At 41.6% G+C, this 25,285-nt stretch overlaps 1 protein-coding gene across 1 annotated transcript; it reads left to right on the top strand.

Annotated features, from left to right (window-relative positions):
• Nucleotides 1-587: 587 nt before the first annotated feature.
• Acsm4 (acyl-CoA synthetase medium chain family member 4) lies at nt 588-25,239 on the top strand. Its single transcript, XM_021167680.2, has 14 exons — nt 588-722; nt 4,332-4,575; nt 5,333-5,543; nt 9,162-9,369; nt 13,907-14,050; nt 15,511-15,667; nt 17,869-17,948; nt 19,250-19,373; nt 20,898-20,978; nt 21,189-21,290; nt 21,704-21,831; nt 21,930-22,029; nt 23,445-23,564; nt 24,822-25,239. The coding sequence occupies exons 2-14, from the start codon at nt 4,375-4,377 to the stop codon at nt 24,906-24,908; spliced, it is 1,743 nt and encodes a 580-aa protein (XP_021023339.1). The 5' UTR covers nt 588-722; nt 4,332-4,374; the 3' UTR covers nt 24,909-25,239.
• Nucleotides 25,240-25,285: the final 46 nt, after the last annotated feature.

Here is a 25,285-nt window from a genome sequence, read left to right as displayed (position 1 = left end):
GTGACTATTAACTATGTATTTCATGCCCACTAGAAATAATTTATAATTTTATTTTTAAAAATTAGCAATTTGCACTTGTGAGAGAAAAGATGCACCATTCTGGAAAACATAAAACATGAAAGTCATGCATACACCAGTCAATAACATTGTTTAAAGATGATTTTTAAGTGTGACAATATCAGGACATTTCATAGAGGCTAGCACACAGTAGGTGCTCAATCACAGCAAGAAGTTGGAAATAGTTCTTATCATCTATCAGTTGAGAGCTCGGATAAAATTCTTTGGGTGATATTAAACTGGCAGGGTTGTAAGTCAGATCTAGCTATGTCAATGTCCTGGGATACTTGGTAATCACTTCAAGGGCCACTCTGAGATGGGCGTTATAGATCTCAATATCAGCTCTGGGAATGAGAATAATCCGCTAATGAGCAGGTTTAGTTTTTCTTTGGCACTGAGTCAGGGGAGGAGGGTGCTCTGCATTTGCGTTCTTTCTCCTAGATGTGCCTTATAGGTGTCTGTCCCTTTAATCTCAGGTTGTCCAGAGAAACAAAAACTCTCCTCCCAAGGGATTATGATCCTCCCAACTGTACACCAGAGGCTCAGGGCCACAGTGGCATAGACATCATCAAAAGAAGAGAAGGCAGGAAGGAAGCAACTTTGTGGCAGAAACAGCCTTTGGGAAGGAGTGAGAGGCCTTTCTGGATCAGCAGGACCATTTGCTGGTAAGACAGATGCATGTGGCACATGGAGGGGATACTAGCGGAGCAGTAGCAGAGAGGTAGGTTCGTCAGCACGAGGTAGGCTCTGTCACCACGACAGATGGCTGCAAAGCCAAGGCCAGATAACTGCCTCCTTTGACAGTTTCACTTAGTAAAAGTTATCAGCCATGCAGGGGGAAAAGAAAACATAGGAGTTCTTTCCCTTGAATGGGCCACAAGGCTAGCCACTGCAGCTAGAATTGCTGCTTGCTGGATGGATGGCCACTGGTAAATTATTCTCCTATGTCTTTATTCCTTTGTGAGCAAAACAGTAGATTCTGTAACTGTGAAATAAACTTCAGAATTCAGCGACATGTAACATAGAATGAGTGGTCAACTGTTGCTCAGAAACTTTCCTAACTGTTTTCTTCTTAAACTCTGGAAATCACAAAGTGTTTAGAAATTACTCAATTCAACTATCTCACTTTCACGGAGATTTTTTTTTCCTGGAGATATTTTTTAAAAGCATACTTATAGATCAATTTCTCCAAAGATGTTATTTCAATTTAAAACACTCAGCAGCTTTCAGACTTGACCCAGGAATTGCATATGCTGCCCACCCTCCCCCACAATCCCAAGTCAGGAAATGGCTCCGTTCAAAGCAAAATGGCGACGCCTCAGAGTTCTGTGTTCTCTTTAAAGGCCCATCTGTACCAAAGTCAACTTCAAAATCAAACATAAACCAAAAAGATAGAACCAAAGAAATGTTGCTAGCAAAAGATATCTCAAGGTCAATGGGGAGACTTACTTGATCAAATGTGCACTTGTCAATTGTGTGTGCATTTGTAGTAGTCACTCTGTTTTATTTGAGCTCAGAAAACATCAAGATAGTCAGTTCAGACCTAGTTACAGCCTGTAGCTTTAGATTTGTCTGAATATTAATTTAACGATTAGTTGGAATGTAGGAAATTAGAGAAATAAGAGCAATCCATGAAAAAAATCATTATCTTTTAACTTGAAGGAAGAAATGAAGATGCGAATTTGTGTTTTTTAAGATCGGTACTGTTCGTAAATAGCAAGAGTGTTCTGGGCATCCGAGAATGTCATGGGCATCCATGTCTTGAAAGGCAAAATAAACAGACGTAAAGGTGGGGATGGTAATTGAGCCAGAGTAGATCCCAAAAATGCAGAGTTCATCACTAGAAGAGTAAGGGATAAATGGCTCCAATTCATTAGCTTTTGTCTTTGTCCATTTTTTTCTCTTTTACTGAATTCTTCCAGCATAAATGGTGTTGAGGGTCAAATTTTGTTTTGTTATGTTTTTGGTTCCATTGAGATAGGGTCTCAAATATTTTCGGCTGGTCTCAAATTCATGAAAATCCTCCTGCCTTAGCCAAGTGCTAAGATCAAGACATGGGCCACCATATCTGCATGATGTTTGATTATTCTTATGCAGCACTTTTCAGCCTTAGCTATCTGTGTCCCAGGCAACAGGCAGGAGCTCACAGAAGCCCTACAATGAGCCAGTAAAGACAGTATTATCATTACTGCATGGCACAGAGGAGAGTGAGAAGTGAATAGGATATGTAACTTCAAAAAAATCATTCAGAGGAAAAAATATGGATCCGTCTGTGCATATGTGCATGTGGGGGGTGTGGGGGGGTGTGTGGGGGTGTGTGAGAGAATGTGTGTGTGTGTGTGTGTGTGTGTGAGAGAGAGAGAGAGAGAGAGAGAGAGAGAGAGAGAATGTGTATGTGAGAGAGAGAGAATGTGTGTGGGTGTGTGTGTGTGTGAGAGAGAGCGAGAGGGAGAGAGAGAGAGAGAGAGAGAGAAAGAGAGAGAGAGAGGTATTATAAAATTGTGTATGCAACTGTGTGTATGTGCCATAATGTGTTTGCACATAAATGTGCATGTGTGTGCACATCTGCGCATGTACGTTAGGAGACAGAAAAGCAGCTCAATTTGGCACAGTGTTACACCATGAGCATAGCTCACTCTCCAGAAAAAAAAAATGCCTGAGAAAAGCACAATCTCTTTTCTGTTGTTTCTTCTCTTTTTAATTATATTATATTGATGATTAGCACTACATGTGGATTGTACAGGTTAATAAGTTTCATTATAACGTTCCCATGCATGATCCCTCTTTCCACATTGAAACAAAGAGTTTAATTCCAACAGTACTAACAGACACAGCTCTTCAAGACTGCAGTGAACATTTTTTGCACCAAGGAAGCCAGACATCTCTCTGAGCATCAAAAGGGCAGGCAAACACGGAGGAGAGGGAGTAGCCCCCTGAGCCCTCGGCTTTGTGCCTGTTGTCACCATTCTGCAGACCCAGGTTCCCTTTGCACCTGCATATCTTTCCACTCTATGTAAACTAACTTTCTAGAACAAAAAGGCAGAAGGGCAGGGGTGCCTATTGAGAGGGAAACACAAGGTTGGGGACCTATTATAGCACAGGAGCTCCTAGCCTTGCTTCTGCTGCTATAAGCAAGACAATCTTGGGCAAGCTACTTCAGTCTGCATCAGAGTCCATGTCTTCACCTGCCAAGTGGAAACAGCAGCAGCGCCAGCCTCACAGGCTGTAACTGCCCGTGTGCAATACCAGCCTGGATGGACAGTGCTGGCTTCTCCAGGCAAGAGCTTTGTGAACAGTGGCTGTTTTTATTAGCTCTAAGTCATCTTTGGTGCTAAGACTGGAATACACAGCTACATAGCTTCTATTCACAGCAGCTAGGTTAGACAGCTGGAACTCCTGTATAGAAATGATAGAACAAGGCAGATTTACAATAATACCGGGTGCAAGTTACAGAAGGTCAAAGGAAGAGGTAACTATAGAATTTAAAAAAAAAAAAAAAAAAAACACTACAAGTGGAAGGAAAGGTGGGCAAGTTTCCTGGTGTCACAAGCTACTTTGAAAGAATAGGAAATAAATTCCAGGCATCCTGATCCACATGCTAAGAGCAATCCATGAAAATGTGTCATGGTACTACCCCAAAACTACAGTAATAAGCAACCAGAAAGTCCTTTTCTAGGAACTACACATTTTATGTGCATCATCTTATCAAATCTTCATAATAACCATGAGAGAAAAATTGTGTTTTTTTCCACTATGCCAATGAAAACATTGAGATGTGGGAAGATGAGTAATTTTCCATCTTACAGCCACAAAGTATGTCACTCAGGCGTCAGTGAACTGTAGTGGAAGGATAACGGGCAGAGGAAAGCAGGCTAGCTGGACTCAAGGGGATTGCCAGGCTGCCTCTTTGTGGATGTTCTCAAAAGGAAGCAGGCTGGTTTTACTGGAAGAGGAAATCCAAACAGAGGGGTCAGCATATACAATAAGAGTTTTGAGGTGATGGGGGGAGACCTTGGAAACAAATACAGATGGCAAATATTCCCTTTGTGCTTTCCTTGGGGAGGAGGTAGGTGCAGAAGTTGAGAATTTGACAGTTTTACAGTTGGCCAGATTGTTAGGGCTAAGCTGGCGACATGCAGAGTTAAGAAACATTCAGTAGTGGGGACACTGATCAGTGGCTAATGGTGACAGACCTATGTGAAGATGGAGCGTTCTTCAGGAATCCACTTCCCAGTCTTCAGCTGACACTCTCCCCTCCTCTCTCTTCCCTACAGGCATTTCCCACTTGGTACCAGAAAATAAAGTTTTTCAGGAACCATGAAGGTTCTCCTCCACTGTCAGAGACTTCGATTCATCTGGCTTGCCAAGCCAGCCGGCCGGCACTTCCACAGAGATTCCCATCTCTGGGCACCTCTAACACTGGATGACTTTGAAGCCATCAATCGCTGTGAGAAGCCATTACCCAAGAACTTTAACTTTGCAGCAGATGTTCTGGACCAGTGGTCCCTAAAGGAGAAGGTATCAAAGAGCAGGTCCCCAATGTTCCTGTTGCTCTCATCTCTGTCTTCCGGGTCCTCTCACTGTGTTCTACCTGTCAAGTTTAAATCAATTTTTTATCTTAGTGAGGGCAGGAACCTGGATGGCTTCATGGAGACTCATAAGTACAAGAGCCCATAAACACCTTTCATTCCAATCAGTTTCTGTCTTTTGATTCTTCTCAGAAAACTTAGAGTCTTGGGAGATGAATTCAGATTAACTCTTCCTTGGTATATGCTTATCCCCTCTTTAAAAAGGGCAGACCCCACAAAGAGGTGATTCTCAAGACTGTTCTCCAGTGTTTCACTGGAGAGAAAGATTTCTTCCCTGGGCACACTGGGGAAGCAGCTCTGGAGGAGTAGCAATAAACGTCCTATCTGCCTTCTGTGTTAGTCAGTGTGCCATCACTGTGACAAAACACCTAAGACACACAATTTCAAGTGAATGAAGGTTGCTTTGGTTCATGGGTGCAATGATATCAGCTTCGGTTCACTTAGCCCTGTGGCAGCCCTGAGCATCACAGGGAACATGCACGGTGAGGAAGGCTGCCTGCTCCCCTCAAGGACAGCTCAGAGAGGTGGGAGGAATGAGTGAGAGGAAGGGCCTAGGGTCTGATCATTTTCTTCTTTAAGCCCTAACGCCACAGGATAGGGGACTACACCTTTTAACATGTGGGTCTTCAGGTGGCAGCGCTAAACCATAATACATTATCTTCTCTTTCCCATGTGTTCCTGGCCAGTCTGGAGAGAGGCCAGCCAACCCAGCCCTGTGGTGGGTGAATGGGAAAGGAGATGAGGTAAAGTGGAGCTTCCAAGAACTGGGTTCCTTGTCCCGAAAGGCTGCCAATGTGCTCACCAAGCCCTGCGGCCTGCAGAGGGGAGACCGGGTGGCTGTGATTCTGCCCCGCATCCCTGAATGGTGGCTCATCAATGTGGCTTGCATGAGAACAGGTGAGTATCACAAATGAGTATCAAAACTTGAGACTTTTGTGAAGAGTCAGCTTTGACTAAAGCAATCCTTACAGAAATTATAGAAAGAAAGTTAACCTTAAGAGCAGTTGTGATGAAATAATAACAACAAACTTAAGAAATTGTGATCACTGTGCTAACCATTTTTCGAGAGAGAGGAAATCAAAGCACAGTGATATTAAGACATTTGCCAAAGGTCACATCACTTGAAAATTATGTAATTGGGGATCTGGGAAGATGGCAGGTGGATAAAGTACTTGCTGTACAGACATGTGGCCCTGCATTCCACATCAAAAGCTTGGCATGGAGGGACAGGTTCCTATGATCCCAGAACTGTGGGGGCAGAAACAGGCACATCCCCAGGTCTCACTGGCCAGCCACACCTAATCAAGACAGAAAGTCTCAGGTTCACACACATATACCCACACACACAAATAAAAATGAAAAAGAGAGTTGCACTATTTAGAGTTGCAGAAAAAGCTCTATAAAGCAAATACAAGTGTGAGTGTTTCTCCACAGCACAGGGTGTGTGGAATACTCCCCCATACACACACAGACACACACACACACCAACCCACTGTTCTCTCTTCTGGGTGTGTATCTAGATTCTCTGCAACATGAAAATATAGAAGTGGAAGTCTTTGAGGATGCAAAGATTTGTAAGAACATAAGGGACTCTGGACCCAAGTTTTGACAAAAAAAAAAAAAAAAAAAAAAACACAACAAAACTCCAATCAGAAGAACTAATGTATCCAATTACACATTTTCCCCAAAGTAGTAACATGTAAAGTAAAGACATGTCTTTCAGATATGTGTCTGTGAGCCATGAACTATGGTTCATCTGTTTGGGTAAATAGACTTGTGATAGAATACAGCTGACTCCTTTTGCTCCACAGCAAACATGCTGACTGAGGCCACAGAGTCTAACACACTCTTCAGGTCTTTTACCAAAAGATTCTCTGATTTCTTATCTTTTAAAAAAAATCATGCCAGGCATGGTGGCACATGCCTTTAATTCCAGCACTCAGGAGGCAGAGGCAGGCAGATTTCTGAATGTGAGGCCAACCTGGTCTACAAAGTGAGCTCCAGGACAGCCAGGGCTATACAGAGAAACCCTGTCTCAAAAAACCAACAAAAAATAAAAATAAAATAAAATAAAAATCATCAGACATCCATTAAAATAAATAAGAATGCCAAAGTGTAGTCTACTACAGAGAACAGAAAGATATCTTTGCAATGTTATTAGCAGGTATACAAAACCAAACTTAAATAGAAATGTTTAAACAATGCATAACCTAGCTAAGGTGTAAGTTTAGTTGAGTTGTTGATTGATGGTTGAATGGTTTGCTCTTGATTAAAAAACAATTTATACTAGCAATATTAACATCAGGAGAATTTCAGAGAATTTAAAATGCTTTTACTGCCAATAAAATACATGAAAGCAGGAATATAAAAATGTTTAAATTCACCATATAAAAAGAGAGAGATAAATTGGAAATCAACCGTGGTTGGAAGAAGATTAAAGATGGTTTATCTGTTATGAAATATACCCTTAATATTATTTAAAGTAAGTTATTTAACTTAGGAAAATCTGTGAGTACAAACACACAAGCTAGTGTTAAAAAACACAAAATAAAACAATAACAACAGTTCATCAAGTGAAGAAAACCAGCTGCAGATCTGTTTATTCCCCAGAATGTCAAACCCTTCATGTGAATTTTTAAAATTGCCTTCACTCGCCACATGACAAACTATTTGATTTTGCTGGAAGGCATATGCAATAAAGTCTAAAATACTTGCCATCCAACAAACATTTGCTGTCTAAAACCCATTCGAAGAAATCTTCCTCTGACTCCCAAGGTGGTAATCGACTACTGGACACATTCATAAAACCACCATGGAGACTGTAACTGGGAATCATTACGAGCAAATGACTTGTAAGAGAAATCATTTTATATTTTTATATTAACTGATCATTCTGAGACCCTCTAAAGTGTTTTCTTAAGGGAATAACTCAGTTAACTCAGTTAAAATATAGTCAGTAAAATAGCCTTGGGATGGCAAGATGGCTCTGCAGGTAAAGGCGCTTGCTATGCAAGTCTGGCCACCAGAGCTTCTGAGTCCATGAGACCAACCTAAAGGTGGAAGGAGAGCGTTGATATTACAAAAGGTGTCCTCTGCCCACATGCATACCACAGCATGAGAGCTCCCCACAGTAACACTGATGGCAGTAAAGAAGAGCCTCCTTCCTGGGAATTCAACTCCACAACTTCCAGAATACCCAGCAAGGAATACATACATAGACATACAACACATGTCTTGGGAGTGATGGGAATGTAGTGATGGGACTAACCTTGCTATTGATATTGCCATGTATTGGCTTTGTGACCCATAGGTGAGTTATCATTCACTGCCATGTGATACGTGCTCGGTGCACGGCAGTGGCTATCTGTAATGTTTTGAGTATCACTGTCTTCCCATGGATTCACTTTAGAGAGTCAAACGACCTGCTTACATCTTATCCTTACATCTCATCCTTACACCATACATGTAATCCTGCCCTGTGCATTCTTCTCATAAGGAGCTTTGAAATCCTGTCTCTAGCTGCTGTTTGGGATGAAGAGGGATAAATTAAGCATGACCATGGTCATCTAGGAAAATCTTGGCCGTACCAGACCACTGCATCAATGATTTGTAGGCTGGCTCTGCCACTCACCAGCTATCCCCAAAGACTGTATGCACCTCCTGGGGATGCTTAAAACAGTAGTCTCGGGTTACTGAGGTGGCTTGGTTACTAAAGATGCTTGGGGGCACGAGCCTAGCTACATGAGTTAGATTCCTAGGACCCACAAAAATGTACAAGAAAAGAACCACACACACACACACACAAATGATAGATTTAAAAAATAAATCTTTTTAAGTTTTTGAAGAGTAGTCTCTGAGCATCTGGGGCTATGCAATCTATCAAAAAATTAATGAGCAGGCATTTTTCTAGCTGCATATAATTTTTCACTCTGTCCTGTTGCACTGATGTAGTATGCATCTTCAAAGCATTTCAACAAAGAAAAGAATTCTAATTGTCTCTGTACCTTTTACATATCTATTATTTTCTTCTCTAATTCCCACTGATTTATCGTGCAAAATCTTTCACCTTGGGTTGAAAGATTGAATGAGATAATGTTCACAGAAACCACGCCATAGGATGTAACATGATGATTAAATATCACACAATCATTACACAATCACCTTTCAAGCCTGACATGAAAGTGGTTCTTACTACTTAGCCCATCATTGTCAACCACCTGCTGTCATTATCCCCATGATAAAAGTAAAGAAGGGAAGGCCAGAGAAACCCAAGTCATAAGGCTAGCAAGTTGCAAGACCAAGACTCAAGTTGCAAGACCAAGACTCAAGGCCTGTCAGATTCCAAACCCAGAGCTCTACTGATCCCTCATGCAAGGGCCCAGCAGGACAGCTCAGGGGAACTAAGGTACAGGTAGCTGAGGGCTGAGATCTGAAGTTCTCATCCATCCAGACACAAGACCTAGATTTCCCAATAATCCCCAGAGCTGTTAGCTCAGGAATCACTTTTTGTTCCAGGGCTTGTATTCATGCCAGGGACGATCCAACTGACCAGAAAAGACATCCTCTACCGGCTGCAAGCATCCAAGGCCAAGTGCATTGTGGCTAGTGAGGAAGTGGCCCCCGCAGTGGACTCCATTGTATCAGAGTGTCCCAGCCTGAAGACTAAACTCCTGGTGTCTCCAAACCACTGGGATGGGTGGCTCAACTTTCAGGAGTTACTTCAGTGAGTATTTGGGTGGGAGGCACTAGCAACAGCACAAATCATAGCTACAGCTCTGAATCTGTTCGTCCAAAGACTCAGCAGTAGCCAGAGTTGATACCGGGCTCTTTCCCAAAACAGAATGTTTTTAAGAGTATGAGCTTATGAGTACATGTATATCTGTGCATCACATGCATGCAGTGCCCAAGGAGGCCAGAAAAGGACATAGGATCTTCTGGAACTGGAATGACAAATAGCTGTGAACTGCCCTGTGGGCACCAGGGATTGAATCTATGTCGTCTGTAATAATAACAGGTACTCTTAGACCCTAGACCATCTCTCCAGCTCCCTAAAAAGTCATTTAATGAAATTATTTACAGACAGAAGAAATATGTACAGCTCTACTCTGACTTTTCTGTTTCCTCTGTGGCCTATGATGAGTGGGCTATAGACAGGCCTTTGGGGCACAGCTATCATGATCTCTCTTTTACTCTTTGAACATGCTCTAGCTCAGAACCTTGGCATCCACTGTCTCCCCTGCTCCGATGTTCTTTCCTAGTCCTTTCTATAGTTGTTCTATCTTGTCAGGTTTCAGTTCAAATGTTTTATCCTAAAGTGATGCTGCTCCTGACCATCTTGATGGAAGCCGTAAGGCTTTTTCTCTGTGCATGGCCTGTTTCTTCACATTGCTAGGCCCTCTGAGTGATCAGACTAGCCCCGTGTTCTTTTAGATTCAGTTTTTCTACTCCAAGGTTTGGACTGGAAAATTAGGCTCCAAAGCCAAATCGGGTCCACCACTTGCTTTTGTAAATAAAGTGTCATTGGCACACAGAGGTGCTCATTTGTTTGTATATTGTCTATGTCTGCTTTCATTTAGAAACAGTCTGCCTGCTATCTGGCCCTTTGCAGAAAGCATTACAGCCCCGGCCTTAAATTAAACTCTCTAAGTATGCCAAGGCTTTTCTTGTGTGTTTGGGTGATACCTTTAGCTTCAACACCTAACAAAACACAGCTGGGTGCTGAAGGAATATTTAATAAGCAGACAAAAAAAAAACAGATCACTTAAACTGTTTTCTTCATATGTAAAATGGGGATAACTATACTGCAAGTATCTAGTGACATTTGACAGCAAAATAAGCTAATACATGAGAAAGAATTTCCTACATTATTTTTAAAAATGAGAAAATGTGCATTGACAGCATAATCCTTATTAAAATAGCTGATGTTTTATAAAAATAAAAAAAATCCAGCTTATTTTTTTTGTAAGTTATAAACTCAGGTAAGCTATGTGACATTTCTGAAAATCTGCATCTTAATCTATGAGATCAGGATAATGACAGTATAGGGTTGCAGAAGGAACAAACGGGATAAAGCAATGTGACATGCTCAGCATAATGGCTAGAACAAATGGCACAGTAGTTGGAATTGTGTTTGAGGCTGACGCATACGACAGACGAAGGAGCAGGAGTTGAGGCTGGTTGACTTTTGGTTGGGAGATGGGTGGCTGGGTACTGTCATTTTGGAGAAGGGTGGCTGGGTACTGTCATTTGAGGAAAGATGAGACCGGTGATACAGCTTGTCAGCATGGTACTTGGTACTGATTGAATGACAATACCTTGGTCTCCACTCTCAGTGCTACAAAATGAAAGCTAAATGTAGACATGGGGCATATTCAGAAGGTCAAAGCAGAAGAATGAAGAACTTAGAAGCCAGTTTAAGGTATACAACAAGACACTATCTAAAAAGAAGGAAAATAAAAATAAAAAAGGCAGGCAGGCAGGCAGACAAGAAGGAAGGAAGGAAGGAAGGAAGGAAGGAAGGAAGGAAGGGAGGGAGGGAGGGAGGGAGGGAGGGAGGGAGGGAGGGAGGGAGGGAGGGAGAGGGATGTAGAGCAGGAAAGAACCAGCAGAGACTGCTATGAGATAGTAAGCTTAGGTTTAGGAGCTGTTAAGAGCACGGACTATTCTTCCAGAGGACCCAGGTTTGAGTCCCAGCACCCACATGGCAGCCCACAACCATCTGTAAGCCAAGTTCTAAATGATCCAATGCCCAATTCTGGCCTTCATGGGCACTGCATGTATGGGGTACACAGACATACATTCAGGAAAAGCACACATTTTTAAAAAGACAATAAGCCAGCCATATGGAGATCAGGGGTCTGGGAAGATCCAGATGTCTAACAAGTGTGGAATATGTGAGTCTCAGGTATAATGATAAAAATCTTGAAGTTACCAGGAAAGAGTTATCTCTGAAAATCCAGAACTCAAAACTTAGAGAGCCAAAAAGAAAGAAAACCCAGACTTAGCATCACCCCATGAACATCTTTCTGCCTCTCAGAAATTCCAATGTCTTTGTTTTTTCAGTGAATAGTAAACACATGGATGAAGCCTTGTGTTAGTAGGTCCTCTTACTTAATGGAGAAACACCAAAGACAAGAGATGTCCCCTAAGCTAGGATGTTAGATAAAGTAACCTAATCACACTCTCTGGAACCTAAAACATCCAACTTCACCCAATATTTGTTCTGAAAGAAAAAAAAAACTCAATGATCTTTTCTATTTTAAAGAAACAGAGTTGCTAAAAATATCTCAATATTTTGAGAATCCATTTTTGGCATTATGGAGGATGTTTATTACCTAATGTTCTCTATCTTAGTGCCATCTCTATCAATGGCATTCACTCATCATTAAAATCATCTGAATGTTAGAGATGTAATTCAGATGATAGAATTTGCCTAGCATGTGTGCAGCTCCAGACTTCTCCAGAGCCTTGTAACTTGAATGTGGTGGCACATGCGTATAATCTCAGCACCCAAGAAGTAGCAGCAAGAGGAAGTTTAACATCATCCTCAGATGCAGTTTTCAGCCAGTCCAGGTCTTATGAGATAATGTCTCAAAATAAAATGATAACATAAAGTTCACTGAAATAAAACCTATCCCTTGGAATTTTCCAAAATGAGAAATTTGAAAAATATAATACATGAGGCATACAGATAGATGTAATACAGAGCACAATGATGCATACCATTCATCCCAGCATCCAGGGGGCAAGGCAAGCAGATATCATCAATGAGTTTAAGGCCAGACTAGTCTACACGGTGTTCCAGGCCAGTCATGAACTATAATGTCTACCAGCAGAAGTATGTCAGTTCACCTCATGTGGCCTCCTTTGTCACACAAGACAATCTGAATCCCAGAATCCCTGCCACAAAATGTGCACCAGAAAAAGTCATAAACCTCACCCAGATCCTTCAGTGTGGGAATGGCATGTTTGTCCAGGGATGGGAGGAATTGGAGAGCTGTGTACACCAACAGACTTTTGCTGTCACCTAAGATACACACTTTCCACCTTAGTAATCCAAGTACAGATGAAACATACAGTACTGAGGAGTGTCTAGGTGGTTCGATGAAACACCAATCCCACCTTTGTTATGATGCTAGTGTGACTAGGAGAATTCCAGACATGCACATTGTATACATTCTATACATGGACAGGTATCATGGGTTGTGATAAAGGATGAATGGGACAGGAGACAGACAATGGCATCCTGTCTTCATTACTCCTTTTTTTCTCATGAAGGTGTTTGTGTGTGTGTGTGTGTGTTGCCATGTGTGTAGGTACATATATATGTAAGAGTACACATGTACATGTTTGCATGCAAAGGCCTGAGGCTGATGTCAGGTGTCTTCCTCGATCTCTCTGCCTTACTCATTGAGTCGGGAGCTCTCCTCAAACCCAGAGCCCATCAATGTCACTGGGTAGTCTGGGTAGCTATCTTGTGCTAGGGAATCAAATCTCACCTTTCAAGCAAAGGAATTACGATGGGCCACCACGGCTGCCTGGCATTTACTTGGGTGCTGGGGTACAAACTTTGGTCCTCATTCCCAGCCCACATCACTCTTCTTAAAACAAGAAAATGTCTCCTGTAGGACTTTATACCTGTTGACTATAATTCTCCCAAGCCTATCCCTAAACCAATCACTGAAAAGGGAAGAAACAATCCTGATTGGCTTAGCTTAATTGTGACTAAGTGAGAAGCATGTGGCTACCTAATACCTGAACAAAACCTGACTTTTGTTAGTTCAGTAAAAGGATGGGATGGCTATTTGGTCAGCTATTAGCTGTTTCTGTCAGAGATACTGAAATACTGGACAACAACAATGAAGTTTTTAAGTTTGATCTCAATGCATTTGGCCTTTAAATCTAAAGGTCTTGCTCTAATCCCTAAACCATGAAATGGTATCAACTTAGAAAAACTCAAATCTGTTTTTAATTTTTTAAAATATAAATTACAAAGACATTGAAATAAAGTATATGCGCTTTTGTTATTGGCATGACGAGTTACCTTGGCTGTCTTTTTGGCTACAGAGAAATGAGCTTAAAAAGGAAGACTTTACCCAGATCTTTAGAGTCCCTCTAAGATTCTTGGGAGTTTCTGCTCAGGGAAGCTCTGCAGTAAGTTCAGTTCATTATTCCCCCGTGGTAAGTGGGACTCTAGTAGAGAACAATCATACAGAGTTGACTTATCTCCCCTCAGTCTATATCTTGGGGTTCATCTTCAGATCGGCCTCTGAAGAGCACAATTGTGTGGAGACGGGAAGTCAAGAACCAATGGCCATTTACTTCACCAGTGGGACCACAGGCTCCCCCAAGATGGCTCAGCACTCACAGGGCAGCCTTGGCATTGGGTACACCCTTTGTGGAAGGTAAGAAAGGAAACTATGGTTTTGTTCTTATTTGGATTGCAGCCTGGTCTCACACTGTAATTGGCTCTGGACTATAACTCACTCTGTACCCTTGACTGGCCTCAAATTCATAGCAATTTTCCTGTCTCACTTCCCTCCCCAACAAAAATAGTTGAATTTGCAGGAGTGCACCACCAAACTGCTTCTTTGTTTTCTATGCAGTCTCCCAGGCTGCCAGTGTGGGTGTCCAACTGCGAATGTGACACCTCTCCTTGAATGGCTATTAAGATATCTTTAACATAGATCCATAAAACAGAACTCTGGATGCCTCTACCCTACACTAGCTAAATGGTACCATCGAAGTAACTGATCAAGCAAGAATGTAGGATTAGTGCTTGATTCATAGCACTTCTGCCTCTCTCTCTCCTTATTGCCGGGTGAATTTACCTTCCCAGAAGGGTCTTTGAAACAAGTCTACCTAAAACTGCCACATTGCTCGGTTTAATTTTCCTTCTACCTAAAGTTAAAGCATTCAATGATTACTCTCAATCATCAACCCAATAAAGTCTAGAATACCCAAGGGATTGTCTTCTGGGTATGCCTCAGTTACTGCTATCGTGATTATGTTAACTGAGGTGATAAGACCTGCTCACTGGGGGTGACACCATTCCCAGGGCTAGGATTTTGGACTGTATGAAAAAAGAAAACAGAAAGTGAGTTGAGCACAAGCATTATCAGGCTCTGCCTCCTGTATATGAACAAAGTGCCATCAGCTCCCTTGGGCTCCTGCTGCTATAACTTTCCTAGCATGGTGGACTCTACCCTAGAACTGTGAGCAAAATTCAGTCCTTCTCCTTCTGTCAGAGTGTTTTATCACAGCACTTTAAAGGTAGATAATTTATCTACCTTCCTGAAACATGTATATACTTAGTTCACATAATTCTATGTTTGTTCCTACTTTGTTTTCCTAAAATAAAAGCAGAGATCTGTCTTGTGTGCTTCGTGATATCAATACCTTCTATGCAATATTTGCTCTCTGAATGTTTGTTATATCAATGGACAAAGTCAGAAAAGTACACCAAACTCAGCCCCCTATTCTACTCTCAGGTGATATAAGAGTCAGAAAAATCCTTCTAAAGAGAAGAGGAAGTAGAACCCTGGCTTGTAAAGTGAGACTTGCTTCCACTGAGGTGTAGGGCAAGACTACTCCTCAAAAACGCTAGTCTTTGCTTTTCACTTTGGTTTTGTTTGTTTTATTTTGTTCCAGTAATTTATTTATGTATTCACTTTACATCCCAATCATTGACTTCCCCCCTCCTGTTCCTCACCTCACACTGCACCTCCCTCCACCTCCCCTTCTCCTCTGAGAGGATGGAGCCCTATCCTGGATAACCCCCCACCTTAGCACAACAAACCTCTGAAGGCCTAAGCACATATTTTTATGCTTTATTTTTGCTCTGCTCTTGCTTTTCTGTATGTAGGTACTGGCTGGATTTGACATCCTCAGATATCATGTGGAACATGTCAGACACTGGCTGGATCAAGGCTGCCATTGGTAGTGTGTTTTCTACGTGGCTTCGAGGTGCCTGTGTTTTTGTGCACCGGATGGCCCAGTTCGACACTGATATCTTCCTAGATGTAAGTCTTGACCCAAGAAAACCATAAAGAAGGGATTCCTCAGATTCCAGAGTTTCCCAAGCTTCTGGAAATCAGGGTTGTTTTGCTTTGCTTTTTTTTTTTTTTTTTTTTTTTCAGCAAAGACTCAGGGAGTTGACTTCTGAATGATTGTAGGTGAAGGGGAATTACCCACCACGTTCTCAGCAGGAAAGCCAGGCTGCAGCTGTAAATCATTCAGGGCGCACTAGTGTATAAAACATGGCGGCTCACTAGTGTGGATAAAACCTGGCTGCTTAGGAGCCTAGTTCTAAAGAACAGAAGACTCCAGTTTAAACAACTATTTTGTTTCTAACCTAATGGTAAAAGGACAATAGCTGGTCTCAGGAAGTGGCCTCTCTCTTAGAGTATCCCTTTCTATCCCCTGTCTCTTCCCCATCCTGTGTTCATTATTGTAATCCTTAGCCTCAATACTCCAGCAAACTAGGTACGCAGATCTTCCACTAGACATGGCTACACTAGTGGGTAGGGGAGCAGGGCAGGGGGAGGGTATAGGGAACTTTCGGGATAGCATTTGAAATGTAAATAAAGAAAATATCTAATAATAATAAAAAAAGAGATATCTGATAGCACAGCAAGCTAACTGTAGCCTAAAAGACATTTCAAAATAACTAGAGGTTTGGATATTGTCAATACATGGAAGTGATTATATCTGAAGATATGCACATGCCAATTACCTTGATTTGGTTATATACAACACACACACACACACACATGTTGTTATGCTCCATAAATCAGGGCTTCCTAATCATCCACATGAAGATCTTTCTTCATCCAGGAAATGTTTATATAACCCTACAGTTTTTCAATCCAACATTACTCACAATAAATCATAAAACTTTTATTTTAAAATAATTTTCATATGTATGTAATTTCAGAATTCATTAAGAAAAATCAAATCTATGTATTAATAAAATATTTGGCAGCTTTGTCTTAATGAAAATGTGATTAAAGCCAAGTATTCTTTTAGCAGTAAAAAAAATCATTTAATCTTTATAAGATTTGTAGTATTAATAAAGCAGCACACTTATGTGTGAATAAAAGCTGTATTCAGTCTGTGATTTTTTTTTAATTATTTTTTAAATTGCTTTTTGCTACCTGGTCTAACAAGTTGGCTTGAAGGCCTGAGAGAAATGCAATGAGGCATTGGAAGGGAACTTTGCATCAAGTTTAGCAAGTGCCCTGAAAAAGAAACTGTTTACTCCACAGTTTGAAAACTTTCTTTTGCATGCTGGGTGGTGGTGGCACACAAGTTGAATCCAAGCACTTAGGAGGCACAGGCAGGCAGATCTCTGTGAGTCTGAGGTCAACCTGGGCCACGGAGTGAGTTCCAAGACAGCCAGGGCTACACAAAGAAACACTGTCAAACAAACACAACTTTTGTTTTTGTAGCTGTAAAATTCTGTATAGGACTTGGGTTGTTCTGAGAAGTACACAGTCCACATTGCACTAAGACGAATTACAATCTCTGAAGCAGGTGCATAGCGAGAAAGGCTTCTGCATGAATTAAGCGTTAGTCCAGCTGGCCTGCATTTATCTGGACAAGGCTGTCTGGATGATTATGTTTAATACCAGCTGTGAACACATTGGACAATACAGTTGAGCCTGCCCCCCCCCCCACATTATTGGTACCTCTAAAGCATGAGAATTGCACAAGACTTGAAGGTTTCACCTGAGGAAACAGAGATATAGTCAGCCTGGCTAATTTTAAGCCCTTTAAATAAAGCAGCTGTTTCTGCCATGACTCGGTGTTCTCTGAAGGTAGGCTGTTCTTCACAGGAATGGTACTGAAAGGTCCTAGTATGCTAGCTCATACAGCCAGGCTCAATGCAACACAGAACATATGGGGAAATATGAGTCGGAGTTTATAAGAGTTCATCATACAAAGTTCTGGAGTTGAGTAAACTCCAGTTCATACTTTCAATTGTTCTCAAACTCAGCAATTCACCTACTGAATTCAACAGTAGATGCCTGTTTCTAAAATATGTACATTCCTCCGTTAACTAGAAACCCCCAACATGTCACTAATGACAACTGGTAAATATTTACTTTCTTATTCCATGGGATTAGTAGGCAGTAATGGAAAAGAAAGGTTATAGATGTCATCTATAGCCATGGTCTCTAGCTGATCACTACTGACATGTCTGTTTTTCTCTATCTTCCAGACACTTACCACATATCCCATCACGACCCTGTGCAGTGCTCCTACGGTGTACCGGATGCTCGTACAAAAGGACCTTAAGAGGTACTGGGCAGAACTCTCCATTTAAGCCACACGCAGAAGCTGCCATCCAACATTACAGAGCTTCCTTTACCATACAGGGAGGCCCGGAAATCTGAATCTTACTGTATAGACATTCTGGACCAAATAACTACTCTGTATGCCTTATGATACTGAGCAGATGCCATTAGCATTGCCCTCTCCTTTTTCTTCATTCATAACAATTAAAATGTCCTAAGATATTACCGAATACATTATGGGGACAAAATCATATGCCATCTTAAAATTTAGGGTAAGGGCTGGGAGATGATCAGTCAGTCGCATGCTTACCTCCTGTCTTAGTCAGGGTTTCTATTCCTGCACAAACATCATGACCAAGAAGCAAGTTGAGGAGGAAAGGGTTTATTTGGCTTACACTTCCATACTGCTGTTCAACACCTAAGGAAGTCAGGACTGGAACTCAAGCAGGTCAGAAAGCAGGAGCTGATGCAGAAGCCATGGAGGGATGTTCTTTACTGGCTTGCTTCCCCTGGCTTGCTCAGCCTGCTCTCTTATAGAACCCAAGACTGCTAGCCCAGAGATGATCCCACCCACAAGGGGCCTTTCCCACTTGATCACTTATTGAGAAAATACCTCACAGCTGGATCTCATGGAGGCACTTCCCGAACTGAAGCTCCTTTCTCTGTGATAACTCCAGCCTGTGTCAAGTTGACACATAAAACCAGCCAGTACACCACCCAAGTATGAAGATCTGAGTTTGATCCCCTGAGCCGTGAACATCCAGGTGTTGTACTGTGTACTTAGATTAACAGTAGGGCAAAAATGCAAGCAGATTCCTGAGGCTCACTGGCCAGCCAGAATAGCCTGCTTGAGGAGAGTGAGGCCAGGGAGTGAGCCTATCTCAAAATAGCAGGTGATGGTATCTTCTGGAATCACACCTGAGATTGCCTTCTGACCTACACAGACATACAGACAAGGGCACCTGAACTCAGGTTTCCTAGAGTTGTTATTGCACAGCCACCACCTAGTCTATTGTATCATTTATTCATAACTATAATACTTTGTATTATTATTATTAGTGTTATGATCTACCCATTTTCACTCTAAGCTCCCCCACCTGCCAAAACATAATTTATTCAGAAATATTCTTTTCATCACTCATGTGTCTCACACAACTAGAAGATATCCAGAAACACAGGAGGTGTTCAGCATATACTTAGCTCATGAGTGTTTCTACAGCCTGTTCTCCTAGCACTTCTTGTTTGAACATCTGAACTTGTGATGAAATTCCCCCCACCAAAGCCCGTGCAACTCTGCCTCTCCAGATATCAATTCAAGAGGCTGCGGCACTGCCTGACAGGAGGGGAGCCACTCAACCCCGAAGTGCTGGAACAGTGGAAGATGCAAACTGGGCTGGAGCTGTACGAGGGCTACGGACAGACTGAAGTGGTATGTCTGAGGGACAAAGTTTGTTTAGAAGTTTTTCCTCAGTGGCCACGGGAGATTGGGTACAAGACCCAATCTTGGGTCCAATGTGTGCCAGACAATACCAAAATCCTCCAATGTTCATGCTCCTCATAGGAAATGGAACAGGATTTTCACAGGATTTAAACATATCTTCCTCTATTTTTTAAGTTGCTAGATAACCCATGGAACCAAATACAATGCAAAATTGCTATTTAAAATTACCAATTAAATAGATGTTGTCTGTGTTGCTGGCATATAATAGGGGAACAATGCTTGTATATACAATACAGGTCCAATTTTTAAAACAACATACTTCAAAGTTCTTGATTAGTGATCCCAAAGATACAGAAACTATGTATATGGAGACCTGGCTGTATGTTGGGGCTATTCAGCCCTTGGATTAAGCACTGAGTCCTTGAAGTGTCCCACTCATGCTAAAAAAAAAAAAAAATCTTCATAGAATTTCTCACAACACTTTGCTGTAAGTAGTTATCATAATTTGTGAATTGCTTAGCTAGGTATGGCTTAAGAAGAAATATGATCGCCCTTCCTGCCTCCTCCCTGCACAGCAGCTAGCTAGCTCAGGAAATTTAGGGATGGATGAGTCTGGTCCTGAGTGGCTCATCTTTCCATTGCAATGAGAAAGACTTCCCTACCCTTATAACCTCTGGGAGAATCTATTCTAGTGTGCATCCAATGGAACATAGAAGGCATGGTGTTCAGCTTAGTTGTCCTCAGCTAGATCCAGGATATGTCTGTAATTCCAGTACACAGGTGACTAAGGCAAAAGGGCCACACATTCAAGGGTAGCCTCATCTACATCAAAGGCCTAAAGCTAGCTAGCCTCCATTATATCATAATAAGATCTGTAGACCTTGTTTCAAAAGTCCAGACAGCAGCAATAAGAAGGAAGTATGGTCCTCAAAACAGCAGTGTAAAAGCCATAGAGAAATGTGGTAGAATGCACATCCTCAGATCCTGCTGAACATCATTGGATCAGAACCTTGGGGGCAAGACTCAAGCATTTGTGTTTTAACAGTGCACTTGGTAACTCTGATAAATAGATCAACTACTCCAAAAACTTCACTCCAGAAGAATGACCCTGCATTCTGGGAAAATAAGTAAAAACTGAGGGGGGGGAGGGAGGGCAGGGAGGGGGAAGAATGTGTGTGCATGCATGTATGCCTGCCTGCCTATAGGTGCAGATAAACACTAAGCCATCTCTCCATTATATATATTTTTTGAGACAAGTTCTCTCACTGGACCTAGCACTCACCAGTGAGCCAAGAGGTCTACCTGTCTCCAGCTCCCGAGCACTGGGCGTCCATCTCATAACCACCACACTTGGCTTTTTACCTGAGTGCTGAGGATCAAAGCTCAGGTCCTCATGTTTGATGGCAAGCACTTGATTGACTTAGCCATCTCCTTGGCCCTCAAAACTGAATCTCAAGTTTCATTGTCAGAATTTATTATATAAAACTAATATATAACATGTCCTCTTCATAGGGAATAATTTGTGCCAATCGCAAAGGAGAAGCAATTAAACCAGGTTCCATGGGAAAAGGAGTAGTGCCATACGATGTGCAGGTGGGTCGAGAAAACATCCGATTGGTTCAAGAAAGAAGACTGCTGTCATTTTCTCCCTGGTCATGACCTGTTTTATATATATATATTATATATAAATATAATATATATTATTTATTATACATAAATAATATATACTATTAAATTATATATAATATTATATATAAATATTATAAATATATTATTTATTATATATTATTTCTTTTATTCCAGATTATAGATGAAAATGGAAATATCCTACCATCTGGCAAGGAAGGGGAAATTGCCCTTAGGTTGAAGTCTGATCGGCCCTTCTGTTTCTTCTCTGAATATGTGGTATGAACAGGAAGAATATGCTAGCCATGCCCGAGTTCAGAAATAGGCCCAAATTTCATATCTACCATGTTGTGCTGACTCTTGGGCAAGTGTCCAATACAGATCTATTTCATCTGCTGTAAAGTGGGGATAATAACATCCATTCGGTGAGAGTACTCCCAAGATAAATTCTACAAGGAAGAAACCATTTGTAGTGACTATCCTCAGAGAGGAAAGGTGGATCAGCTGAGGCAGAAGAGGTTCATAGGAGAGGGTTAGCTCTTAGAGCTTAGAGCTTGTATGTTCTATTCTAGGAACTACCCTACCAAACCCCTGACTTCTTTTTAGGAATATGGTGTGTAAGTCACTCATTGGGTGTCACATCCCTGTCTGTTCTAGCTGACAAATCCCCAAATGCTATCTTTGATTGGTAGGACAATCCAGAAAAGACAGATGCCACAATAAGAAGAAATTTTTATGTCACTGGAGACAGAGGAGTGATGGATGATGACGGATACTTTTGGTTTGTCGGCAGAGCTGATGATGTCATTATATCTTCTGGGTTTGTATGTTTGCTGTTCTAAGAAACTGATGACGTGACAGAATGGAAGATTTCCAATTTGGAGAGTGTGATGATCAAAGGCTTTCTCTCCTCTGCAGGTACCGAATTGGGCCTTTTGAAGTAGAGAGCGCACTGATAGAGCACCCAGCAGTAGTTGAGTCAGCTGTCGTCAGCAGTCCAGATCCGATCCGAGGAGAGGTAGGGTGGATGGCAAAACGAAAACAGCAATTTTATTTTCAAGTCCTCCCCATGTGTAAATGGCAAAGGCCAACTCAGGGTAACTTGTTTAATTCTCAAAGGTACATTTATGTATGCCTGGTAATCTACTTACAAATGAATTCTACCCCCAAGAGGTCTGCGATTCTTTGTGTGGCCTGGATCAGAAATTCCCCTTTATTCAGGGATTCAAGCTTCAGCCAAGCATACCTGTGATGTTTATCGAGGCTGTCTTCCTTGTCTGCCTGAGATCTTAAGCTCTAGTTCCTCCTATCACATAGCAATCAGCTCAAGACACAAATAAGTATAACTTGTCTGCACCCCACCAGGAAGGAAGGAATTCTTTTTGTACCTGTTTCAGGTAAATTCTACCACATTTCCAGCCAGTGTGGTCCAGCAACTTGTGTAGGCCAAATAGCCAAACTTCGATGATATGATTGTCTTGGGAAGTAAATGCTGGTAGCCCTACCAGAAAGACGTGAGGGGAATATTGCTTAGACAACTCATGTACTGTTGTTCCATGGGGAACAGACACTGTGTAAGCCAAAAGCATCAGATTTCAACTCCCATACAACCATTACAACTCAAAATGCATTTCTTACAGAAACAAGAACAGAAAATTGCGCCCAAGGTTGACCCCAAATTCCCATGTGTCTGTACCTAAGAGATACATTTCCCTTCCCTCCTGGAAGTTTTTTGAAGACTCAGCAAGCAGAAAAATGTTGGGCCAATGTGGCTATCAGTTCTCTCCATCCCTTTTTCTGTGCCTCCCTCTCATATACCAGTGACTTTCCACATGGTACTCTGAAAGACATCTTTCCCCCTCTGCTCTTGATCTATTCCAATCTCCAAAATATTCTTCTCCTGCTACTACATCCTCATCTTTTCAATAGAACTGATTTCAGTTGAACGCCAGAAGCAAGTGACAATTAGAATCAATCTACTAATTAACCTCTATAAGTGTTTTTAAGCAGTATTTCAAATGGTAGGAAAAATTGGGAGGCAACAACCCCTTACAGATAGATCCTTCCCGATTCTGTACTTTCTGTCAGATCTCCTACAGACTATACTCTTTAGAATCTCCATTCACCCTATTCAACATGCCGCTAGTGGTAGAGGTGCCATGGTATAAATGTGTACCTCAAAATCAAGGTCTGCCTCATTCAATCAACTAAGCAGAAATGTTAAGTCTGTGGGACATATAAACAGAACTCAGCACTCCTCACATTCACAGTCCATTCCTCTGGGGAGAGATCCTCCAATATACTTTATAATTTGTACCCAAGCTTCATTCAGTGTCTCTGGGGTTTGTACTGCTATGGACAGCCAATGCCTGCGTTCAGCAATAGTTCCAAATTTACGATGTGTCTTACAAGCAAATGGTCTTTCTGCTGCAGGTGGTGAAGGCATTTATTGTACTAGCTGCACCCTACAAGTGCTCCAACCGTGAGAAGTTAACCGCTGAACTTCAGGATCATGTGAAAAATTCAACAGCACCTTACAAATACCCAAGGAAAGTAGGTGCAAGTTACCTCTGAGTTGGATTTTGACTTTACGCTTGCTGTGTATCCTAGAAGATACGTCTTGAGTTTGTTTTACTCTGAAAGCTTTTGTTTAAAGTGTTTTATATTTAGGATATTAGGATATTATTTAGGATATTTCACAGCACTTGCTGTGAAAGTGTGAGGCCTGGAACTCAGATTCCCAGAACCCCTGTACATGCATGGGTGGGTGTGCTGGCTCAACTGCCTTGGAAGGCAGACGTAGAAGACCAGAGCAAGACCAGTCATATCTGAGAACTCTCGGTTTGACTAAGAGATCTGGTCTGTTAGGTGGAAGAGTTAACTAAGGATATGTGTGTGTGCCCATATAGGTGTGTTCACACACATGCAAAGAAAACGCAAATGGAAAAAAGAAAAAAATAGACTGTAATACTAAGAATATTTTCAGGACTCATAAGGGCCATTTTATATGGAGAAGGGGAGTGGAAGTTAAGAATCACCAAGTTCCTAATTTAGATGTGGCACCTGTTCTACAGAATGAAACAGACTATGATACCCCTTTAAGCCCAAGATGCTCAAGTAGCCCTATTTAAAGCTCAAAAGCACGCACACACCCGCACACACACACCATACACATAGAGGACTCTTCCTGAACCTTTCTACAAAGGCAGAAGGACACAAGAACAAGCGCTTATAAAGACAAGGATGGTTGCAGTACCTTCTGGCTCTGGCGTACTCTCAGCTGTACTCCACTGGTTAATTATAAGACCATTTCATCATTTGATTATAAGACCATTTCATCATTTGAGCCAAAATACAGTTCATGTTAGTGATCTGATCCAACCATCTTCACACTTCTTCCATTAAAAACCTACATTGGTACCTTTGACTTTCAGAAGAGATGTGAAGACATTTAAAGGATATTTGAGAGAAGGAATCAAAGACAAAAATGTATGGCCAAGTCCGGATTAAGGTGAAGCCTCTACTAACTCTATAAATCATCCCTAAGATTTTCCTCAGACTCTTTAGGTCCCAGATCTTTAAAGATCAACATTTTAAGAGGTCTTTTCTCTGAATCAGGTGTAGTAGAAGGCAGTTGGGTTCTAGGTGTAAACAGAGGAAAACCAAAGGAAGAAGAGATTTACTTTTGGAAAGATATCAAAGCTGGGAATCTCCCATTTTAACCCTTAGCCCAGGGTTCCTATGATTGCACTGACTGCTAGGATAAGACACAGGGAATCAAGTGCCTCCTGTTGTTTTTCTGTCAATCAGGTGGAATTTGTTCAAGAACTCCCAAAGACAATCACTGGGAAAATCAAACGCAACGTGTTAAGAGACCAGGAATGGGGAAGAGCATAGCTGGATGAGAACCTTGGTAGAAGTGATGCGGTTGGTTTCAGTACCAGCTTCCTGATAGTTCAATGACTACTCTTAAAATGCTTGAACATTTTTTTCCTATTTCACTCTTAAAATGCTTTGTCTTTCCTGTTTCGCTCTTAAAATGCTTTAACATTTGTTTTTTCCTGCTTGAAAATAGTTCTATCTAGGAAAACAATAAACAACCAAAATCTAAACATATTTGAGAAGGGTGCTGTTGTGATGTTCAAACCATCAGAGAATGAAGTGTCAAAGGTCAAATGTCTCCAGAGAAAAGGGCAGCATACCATGAATCTGTGGTTTATAAATCTTGTCCTGATTATTCCAAACTAAAGATGAACTGTCCTAAGACTGTGTCA

Source organism: Mus caroli, unplaced genomic scaffold, assembly GCF_978045245.1.
Source record: "Mus caroli unplaced genomic scaffold, Mus_caroli_1 scaffold_8, whole genome shotgun sequence".
NCBI classification, from domain to species: domain Eukaryota; kingdom Metazoa; phylum Chordata; class Mammalia; order Rodentia; family Muridae; genus Mus; species Mus caroli.
The sequence above is the reverse complement of the archived record's forward strand: the minus strand, read 5'-3'. Positions and strand labels throughout refer to the sequence as shown.